This window comes from Monoraphidium neglectum (assembly GCF_000611645.1).
Source record: "Monoraphidium neglectum strain SAG 48.87 unplaced genomic scaffold scaffold00985, whole genome shotgun sequence".
Classification (NCBI taxonomy): domain Eukaryota; kingdom Viridiplantae; phylum Chlorophyta; class Chlorophyceae; order Sphaeropleales; family Selenastraceae; genus Monoraphidium; species Monoraphidium neglectum.
In genome coordinates this window covers 1-9,125 of record NW_014012643.1, presented here as the reverse complement: position 1 = coordinate 9,125, position 9,125 = coordinate 1, and the positions used below count along the sequence as shown (strand labels likewise).

At 62.6% G+C, this 9,125-nt stretch overlaps 2 protein-coding genes across 2 annotated transcripts in view; both read left to right on the top strand.

Annotated features, from left to right (window-relative positions):
* Positions 1–1,350, top strand: part of MNEG_6192 (hypothetical protein) — a gene marked incomplete at both ends in the record, with an annotated part of 5,108 nt that extends 3,758 nt beyond the window's left edge. Inside the window, 2 exons of the mRNA XM_014045334.1 lie at positions 905–1,123; positions 1,264–1,350. Of these exons, the coding sequence (XP_013900788.1) occupies positions 905–1,123; positions 1,264–1,350 (306 nt within the window). The remainder of the gene's footprint in view (positions 1–904; positions 1,124–1,263) is intronic.
* A 4,419-nt stretch (positions 1,351–5,769) lies between these two features.
* Positions 5,770–8,453, top strand: MNEG_6191 (hypothetical protein; the record flags this gene model as incomplete). The annotated part of the gene is made up of 3 exons (XM_014045333.1): positions 5,770–7,524; positions 7,732–8,036; positions 8,123–8,453. The coding sequence occupies 3 exons, from the start codon at positions 5,770–5,772 to the stop codon at positions 8,451–8,453; spliced, it is 2,391 nt and encodes a 796-aa protein (XP_013900787.1).
* Between the last annotated feature and the right edge of the window lie 672 nt (positions 8,454–9,125).

Here is a 9,125-nt window from a genome sequence, read left to right as displayed (position 1 = left end):
CCCGCCGCTGTGGGCCCGCAGTCGTGGGCGAGGGCCAGCGGCGGGCCTGCAGCTGGGGTGGCGGTGCAGCCGCAGCCACCGCAACAGCAGCAGCAGCAGCACCAGCCCCAGCCCCAGCACCAGCACCAGCACGAGCACCAGCACCAGCACCAGCACGGGTCGCAGCAGCAGCACGGGTCGCAGCAGCAGGGGCAGCAGCCGCAGGGACACAGGACGCTCGGGCAGCAGCTCCCTCATGGTCTGCCAAGCGCAGCTGATGACAGCGGCCTCCCAGCTGGCTTCCGCAGCCTGTCCGTCTCTGCTCAGGTCGGCCCACCTGCTGCGGCCCCAAGGGCCGGTGGCCCGCCCACAGCAGAAGCACAGCCCTTCGGACGCGGCTTTGGGCTGGCTGGGGTTGGAGTTCTGTGTTAAGTTGAAGAGCCCAAAGCCCACAGAACTCCAACCCCAGCCTGGTGCACCACACGGCGATGACCGGTGTACTGTCAGCTTTGCAAGCGCACATGTGCCTTCTGCCTTGTTTTTCAAGCCTGGTTGTGGGCCCGTTATTCTTGAACTTGACTTTCTTGCTCGCAGATACGCGCAGGCCATCCAACCATTCCACACATCCATTGTCGACTCCACACAACTACACACACCTCGACAGGCGGGCCGCGGGGCTCCACTCGCTGCACCGCAGCTGAATGGAGACAGACTGATTGGCGGTCATGACGGGCTCCTGCGGCCCCCTCACATGGTATGATATACAATTCTCGGGAAGTGCTGTGCCACTTGTTTACAGGGATCATGCAATTCACATCAGGTTTGATTGTTGCAAGTTGACCTAGCTTGCAATTCTTGCAAGGTTACAACTCAGCCCTTGACTGTTTGAGCAAGTACTCCCCTCTCAAACACCCCGCTTCCGCAGGAGGGCTCAGGCCCAGTGTACACCGTGATGGGCAACGCCCACGCCCACGCCTTCGTGGTCAGTGGCCCCGGCGGCATGCAGGACGACGACAACAGCGGCGGCAATGCTGCAGACTGGTCCCCGAGCTCATGGCGCGGCGCCAACCCCATGACTCGCGCTGGCGGGGGCTCCGACGTCCCCGGGCGCAACAGAGTGCCGCTGCAGGGCGGCAGCCGCGAGGTGGGGTGTGTGACTTTCAATGTGATGGGAGTCTCACATTTGTGCAGTCCAAATCTCATCCAGATACCATCTTGACATGTGTGCTCAACAATCTGCAACGATATCAGGCTGTGTTTGGACTGGCCGCCGGCCCTGCGCAGCCGCTGTTTGGTCTGGGTGAGGCCGACCACGGCGAAGACGAGGCCATGGTGGATGCCGATGAGGTAGGCCAGTCAAGATGGATTTGAGTGCAAATCTTCTGCTTGTTGTTCTCTGAAGGACAGACACATGATGTCAACTGTGAAAGGCAGCATTCACAGGCAATCTGTTGGTTGCTCGCACTTTCCAACCCGTCTGCTCGCTGGATTCTGCAGGAGGGCTTCGCCCCAGAGTTCCTCAGCCCGGGCGGCGCAGCAACCCGCACGGCCCGCGGCCCCTGCGGCAGGGCCGGGCGCGAGGACAGCAGCGGCGTCATCGCTGGGGGGCGCGGCCGGTTTATCTGCTTCAATGCTGACCCCAGCAATCACGGCGGCGGGGGCTCTTCCAGCCCAAGGCGCAACAACCTGCCGCTGCAGTCCGGCGGCCACCAGGTGTGGTGCGGGGCTCTCACTGTCACTGCAAACAACTCTGGCATGTTTGCACTGGTTGCCAACCAACGTTCACAGCTTTGCTGACCCGGTCGACCGCTGCAATCTGCAACATGTGCAGGTGGGCCTTGGCCCGGCTGCCGCCCCTGCCCAGCCCTTGTCCCCCCGTCTCACCACCGGCGAATTTCTGGTAGGATTATGCAGATCACACCTTGACGGGGGCCGGGAGGGGGGGGAAGAGGGATTTCCTGATCACGCACAGATACTGCAGTGAGCCGTTTTCGTGGCATCCTCCCTTGTGTGCAGCTCTTGACGTGGAAGCTTGCATGCAATCAGCTCAGAGCATTGCAAACGCTTTGCAAAGCCACTGATATCCCTCAACTCGCCTCGCCTGGCTGCCCGCTCACCCATGAATGCCAGAAGGCACCCCAAGAAGAAAGCTTGCGAAATGATGGCGGCTGCAAGGGCCCACCTGCGCAGCAGCAGCAGCAGCAGCAGCAGCAGCCCCAGCCTCTGGGACGGCAACATCAGCAGCCGCCCTACCAGCAGCACCGGCAGTCGCCGCGCCGGGCGCTGCCGCCACCATTGCTTGAGGACGAGGAGGGCAGCGAGCCGTTTGAGGCGGGCAGCATGGAGGATGGCTGCGGGCATGCTGGCCTTGGCGGCCGCAGCCGCAGCGGCGCTGTTCAGGGCGGCGGTGGAGGCGATGCGGGTTGCGGCCAAGAAGGGCTTGAAGATATTCAGGTTGGGCTGCAGGCTGTGTGGGTGCGACTGGCAATGCCTGAACCGTCCCATTCACAATTGTCTCAAGCTATCATATGTCGCGTGGTTACATCCAGCAACGCTCGCACTGCATTGCCTATCAGGTGCACAGCATGTTGACATGTGGTGCCATGGAGAAACAGCCTCCTGCTTACAGATACTAGCCGCACATACTATCCGCCGCAAGCACACCACCAGTTTGCCTTTCCCCGCCCACTCTCAGGCCTCACCTCCACAGCTTGCAGCGGCTCTCCTGCACGCGGGTGGACGGCCCCTGGGCGCCTCGCCGCGGCGGCCGCGCGGGGCAGAGGGTGCAGGCACTGTCGATGACAATGGCGACGCCAGCGGGGCGCGCAAAGCCATGAAGACGGGTGAAAACAGCCCAAGCTCCTCGCGCCACGGCTCGCCGCCGCAGCAGCAGAAGCAGCACCGGCAGCTCCGTGGCGCGCCGCCCTCCCCACTTGGGCTGTCCGCGGGGTGCGCCGGAGACCGCACCGCCTCTGACGCAGGGCTCACACCTGTGCGCACGCGTCGGGCGGCCGCGAGGGTGGCGGGCGGCGGGGAGGAGAGCAGTGCTCAGAGCACGCTGCAGCGCGCAGCAGCGGCGGACGCGTCTCAGCAGCGTGAAGAGAATACGACACAGCAGGGATTGAGTGCCCACCAGATCGCTGCGGCCGTTTGCGGATATGTGAGTTGCAATACTGCACTGCACGCGACGCCTTGTCCTGAGCAGCCGCCTGAAGTTCGATGGGCTGTCGGTGCAAACACGTGTATGCCAAGCGCGGGCATATCAGCTTTTCACCACGTTCACGCGACCTCAGTCTCCATACCCACTTTTAACTGCTTGGTGTTGACAATGGCCTCTCGCCACCTCCGCATGTATGCCAGCCGCGGCTGGTCAACCGCTCCGGGGATCTCAACGGGTTTGTCACGCTGGCTGCACAGAAGCCAGGCCTCCTGGAAAGCCTGGGCAAAAAGGAGGCTTGCAACACCACCTGCTTCAAGCTGGTGAGCTCAGAGCAACCGCGGCCTCTGTTGCAACATTGCTGCACCTAAACGTTGCAGCTTGGCCCACTCGACGCTTGCATGCTCCTCAAACCAAATTCCAGGAAGCACCTCTGAATGTTACCAACATTCTTTCCTTGCAAACAACCGCGGCTTATGACCTCACCCTTGCTCTGCCTGTCCCTTACACCCACCTCGCCCAGACTACCCTCCTGCGCAAGTTGGGCAAGTCTATCGAAGATCAGGACGAAACGGGGCGGGCAGCGGAGGGCGAGCAGGGGCAGGCAATTGAGGGCGGGCTCCCGCCGATGGCGGTTGTGCGCGACCTGACTTCTGACAAACCGCTGGTGCTTACGCTGGAGGGGGGAATCGAGGTGCTGTGGTCTGGCCCAAACTCAACGCCGTGGCCAAACGGTTTCGCGCTAATGCCCAGCCAGCTGCAGCGCCTGCAAGAGAACGGAGGCGACAAGTGGGAGGCGGCGCTAGCTGCGTGGCACAGGTTTGGGCGGGCGAAGGTCAGCAACGCGGACACCCATGTGAAGTTGGTGGCCTGGAAGGTGTGGGAGAAGCCTCCGTCCACTGAGCGCACGGGGTGATGGCCGATTGCCTTTCTGTGCTTGATTCTTCAAGCAGCTGTGCAGCGACGTGGCAGCTGTGCCACGGGTCGTGCTCATGCGGACAGGCGAACAGGGGGAGAGCCATGCACACCTGGTTTTTTCAGTGGCGCTGTGTCTTCGGCCGTGAATCGGCATCTTGTTTCCTCATCAATCTTCTTCTCTTGTGGGTAACCCAAATATTTGATGGCTGAGGGTTGCACATGGGGCATAAGAACGAAGTGGGCAAGGTGTGAATGCAACCATCTCAGGAAAGCCTGCAGCTTCCTGCCAATGAAAACATGTGTCAGAGGAAATGACAATATTGTGTCATAGGATCTTCACAGGGAAACCCAGCGCAACTCTTGCATTGTGGCAACAATGTCGTCAGGTAACTGAGTGACAGACAGGTGCAAGCTGGGTGCTGGTCCAACCAATCTAAATAGTCATCAACAAGCTCATGGAATTTTTTCAGGGATCCACGAGCTTCTTGATACTGATCGACCTTGAAATAGCCTCAGCTGCTGTTCCAATTGTCTGACCTACTGTTTGGCCATTATCACACCATTAGTGGGACCTCGTAGTGCGCAATATAATCACGTGACCCCTTACAGAGGTTTCCTAGCTGGACCATGAATTGTCTGACCAAACAAACGCAGCAACAGACGCGGCAATCACTAGGAGTATTGCGGAGGCCATGACCCCCATGAGGTTGGCAACTCCCAAAAATAATTGGAACACCCACGTTCCGCGAAGACAAGCCGAGCATAATCCTGGCATTAAGTTGATCGATGTGCCCTTGTAAATTTTCAGGCTGGCTGGTGTTGTCACCGCCGTCATGCAATCAAACAAGCAGGTGGTAATGATAAAATGAATCGGCTCCGGCATGGTCTGGGCTCGCTTAGCCCTGCCAGGTTGGTCAAACCTGCCAAATGACAAAAATGCATACATACCCCCGACATGCATACCGGTATTTTCATGCTGTACGCACAGCAAGCTCTGACATGTTCCAGCCCCACTCTCAGGCAACAAGTGGTGGGCGTGCACCACACGCCGCAGATTACGCTGTGCTTGTGAACGAGGTGGGTGCTCATGCTGCCACCGCGAGTCCCGCGGAGGAACGTTCCTCTCGCGCATGCATCCCTCATTCCCGTCTACCATCCAGGTCTGGCTACAGAGCTTTGTGATACACGAATGACACATTGTCTACGGCAACCCTTGTGCGCATCAAATCCTTCTCTGGGTTTGACCGCGTCCATGTGTTTCATCAGGCCGTGTGCCAGCGTCAGCTTGCGGCAGTATTTTTGTTTCCTGTAAGAGAAGTCTGATGCACGCGTCGAAGTACATATGCAAGTTTGAATTGTCATGAGATCTGCATCGCGGATGCCTGTACTTCGCCAAGCGAGCATTTGGGACGAGTGGCGAATTTTCGGAAACGCACTGGTAGATGAATGTTCGCGAGCGGGCTCCTGGGCCCGTTTGCGGCACAGCTGCTGGCGCACTGCTCCATCGGTCGCCCGCTGGTGCAGCGGCGCCTACTGTCGCCACAGATGATGATGGTTGCTGATGCCACCGCACCATGATACTGTGCCGCTTGCATTCAACTCAACTTTACCCCCTGTTTCCTTGCCACATGGCAAATTTGCAGGATCACCAGTGATGCGGCGGCGCTTCACAACGCGCCAGCCCTACGCACCTGCCCAATTGTAGATGCATTGTCATGGCGGCTCAGCACACGCTCCTCAGGGCTCTGCCGTGCGAGGTCCTGCAGAGCATCATCGCCCGCCTCCCGGACCCGGCCAGCTTTGCCAGCACCAGCAGCGGCAGCCTGCAGCTATGCCGCAAACTTGACACTGAGTGGTTCCGGGCGCAGCACTCGACTCAGGCGCCAGGACGGCCGTGGCAGTATGCAGCGGTAACGTGGCGACGACTGAAGCAGCAGACAGCGGAGGGCATGGCCATGTGGATGCTGTGCTATGCCCGATATCGGCAACAGCAGCAGCAGCAGCAGCAGCAGCACCAGCAGCTGCAGGAGCAGGAGCCGGGGCAGGAGCAGGGGCAGCGTGGGGCAGCACCAGACATTGCAGCCGCAGAGCGCCTGTTGGCGGACGGCGATGCAGTGGGAGCCCTGCTGGCGCTGTGCGGACCCACGGCGTCCCTGCTGCTCCTGCCCTACGCGGCTCAGGGAGGCGTCGCGGCGCTGCTGCAGCCGCTGGCCCTGCGCCGCCTGCTGTGCCCGGCCGCCGGCTTTGATCTGGGCGGCGGCGCGCGGCCTGTGCCTCGGGAGGCCCAGGTTGTGGCGGCCGCCAAGTCGGCCATGCTGGCCGGCCGGTGGGCGGACGCCATGGATATCTGCCGCGCATGGCACGGCGGCTCAGGTCACACCGCGGCGAACGTGTTGGCAGACCTGCAGCCGTTTGCCGTCCGCCGCTGCCAGGCCGGCGTCGTGCGCAGCGCGCTAGCGGCCGGGCTGCTCTGCAGGCTCGACTTCCTGTGGTGTGCGTTCCGCGCGCGTGCCGCCGGCAGCGACGCGGCCGAGGTGTTTTCACTTTGCCATGAGCAGATCAGCAGCGCAGTCGTTGAGCAAAAATTCAAGGCCCTTGTGCGGGGCGGCATGGACGAGACCAGCGCCCGCCACGAGGCGGCGGCCGCGGCGAGCTGGACAGCCGCCGTGCAGCTGTGCCTGACGGGCGCGCCGTTGGGCCCGCGGCCGGCGCTCTGCGAGCCGGGGGTGCAGGAGCAGCTGCTGCTGATGGCCACGCAGCATGCCGACCACCGCACCTCGCGGATCGGGGAGCTCGTCGCCTCTGCAGCGACAATGGCGGCGATGCTGGATGACGGGTACCTGCACCTTCAGGTGCTGCGCGGGGCGTGCTTCGCGCTGACCATGGCTGGCGAGCGCTGCAACCTGCCCCGGGCCCTGGCGGACACCGTCTGCCGCCTGGCGGGCAACGACGGCGCCGGGCCCAAGGGCTGGGGCAGCCCTTACTGTTGGGAGAACGTCCTGCCGCCGCTTGCACCCGCGGCGCTGTTTGCTGCTCTCGACGAGATCTGGGCGGAGGCGCATGGGCAGGGCATCGCGGTGCAAGTCCTGCAGGCAGTGGTCGCGGCCCTGGACCCTCCCCCCGAGGCTGCCTCTCAGCATGTGGTGTTGTCAACGGCCGGCCGCGCCTGGCTGGTGCCCCGCCTGGCTTGCACCGGGCTGCGGCTGGGGGCTCACTGCGGCTGGCCCACGCTGCACGCGCTGCACAGGCAGCTGGCGGGATGCTGGTCCGGCCTGGGTGCAGCGGGGGGCGAGGAAGTGGTGGAAGACATGGCTCATGCTTACTTCGCGGCCGTGCACGAGAAATTCGGCTGGGGCACGCAGGACCTGCAGGCTCAGCGGATGCAGCTGGCTGTCATGCGCGCGGTGCGGGGCGGCACCGCGCTGGATCTGGAGCGCGCGCTTGGCGAGCAATGGGCTGTGCAGTGCCAGGTGGGTGGCCGGATGCCTAGAGCTCCCGTGTGGCAGTGGGGCGCATGCAGTATGCATAGAGCGCGGGATTGCAAATGCAGGCTGGTTGTTATTTGGTGGAAGACCGTTCTTGCCTGCACGACCCGCACATGACTGTCACGAGGCCTCCTGCACACACACTCGCGTGCACACGCGGCACCGCACGACCGCGCGCCCCTTTTCCCCCAGGTGCTGGCCGAGCTGCAGGCGGCGGCGCTTGGCATCGCGGCCCCCCTCACCAGCCCCGCATTCCAGGCCTGGGTGGACGAGCTGACCCTGGTGCAGGACTACATCAACTATGCGGCGGCCAGCGCAGCCGAGGCGGGGCGCTTCCATCAAATGCTTGCGGTGCTCGACAGTCCGCAGGCACGTCACCTGGCGGTCCGCGACGATGTCGCGCCGGTCGACGCGCGGGGCTGGATTCGGGGGCGGCCAACCGCCGCCCTGAGCGGGATGCTTGGGGCCATCCGCAGCGGCAGCCTGGAGGACGTGTCGTGGCAGGACCTGGGGGTGACGGCCCACGACCTCCACGCCTGGCTCCTGCTCTCCATGGCACTCGGAGGGGGCCGTGGGGCGACAGCCTGCACGCGCTGCTTGGCGGCCGCGTGTGCGGCGGCGCCCGCATGCGGCCGCCGGCCGAGGGCGTGGACGCCTTTGCACCGCTGCGCCGCGTCCTCTCTCTGTGGCCTGAGGACGGCTGGGCGCTCACCAAGTTCCTCGATGCATGTTGGGACGACTCCTTCGAAGTGCGGCTGGAGGATGGGGAGCTCATGGCCTGGCTAGAGGCCGAGGGCCACCCACGCGCGTGGGCGGGGCGCGTGTCGGGTGAGGCCACACGCCACCTGCTGAGCTGCGCGGGCGGCGCGGATGCCCTGCGGGCGGCGGTCAGCTGGCTGGCGGTCGCGGAGTGAGAGGATTGAGTCGGATGGGGGCTGGGGCAACAACAACTTTTGGTTTTGGATGCCCTTTTTGTTTGATTAGTCTCACTTTTCTAAACCAGAAGGTTAATAGAAATTATGCAAGCATCCTTGTATACTAAGGTTTGGACCTCTGGGTGGCGGCGTGTTTGCGTGCTTCCATGAACTTGCCTGCCTGCCAAAGGTGTTCCTGTACTGTGTCACTCCTGGCTCACTTCTTCCCTCAGAACGCACAAAATAAGAAGAACGCGCTAAAAGTGTTTGAGGCATCCAGCAGTCGCACCAGACACCTCGCACCTGCACATGAGACACAGGCCCCGCGCCACCGTCGCCGTAGAGATAGCCAAATTGCCTTATTAGGCGGGGGGGATCTGGCGATGCACCTGATCACTCGCTGCTGCCGTGATTGCAATGCACCCCCAGCAACGCACTGCAAACACAAGGGCATACGTATTTATTCAGTGTGTGAAACCGGAAGTTTGTTGTGACATCCAGCTGCAGCTGTCGAAGAGCGGTCAAACCTGGACGTTTCACTGTCTGTAGTCGCGCGCTGCGCCGGCCCCCGGAGGCGCCGCCGGTTGTACTCCTCAAAGTGCCCGCCCACGTGGGAATCACAGGCAACGAAAGAGCCGACGCCATCGCGACAGGAGTGGCAAAAGAGATCAG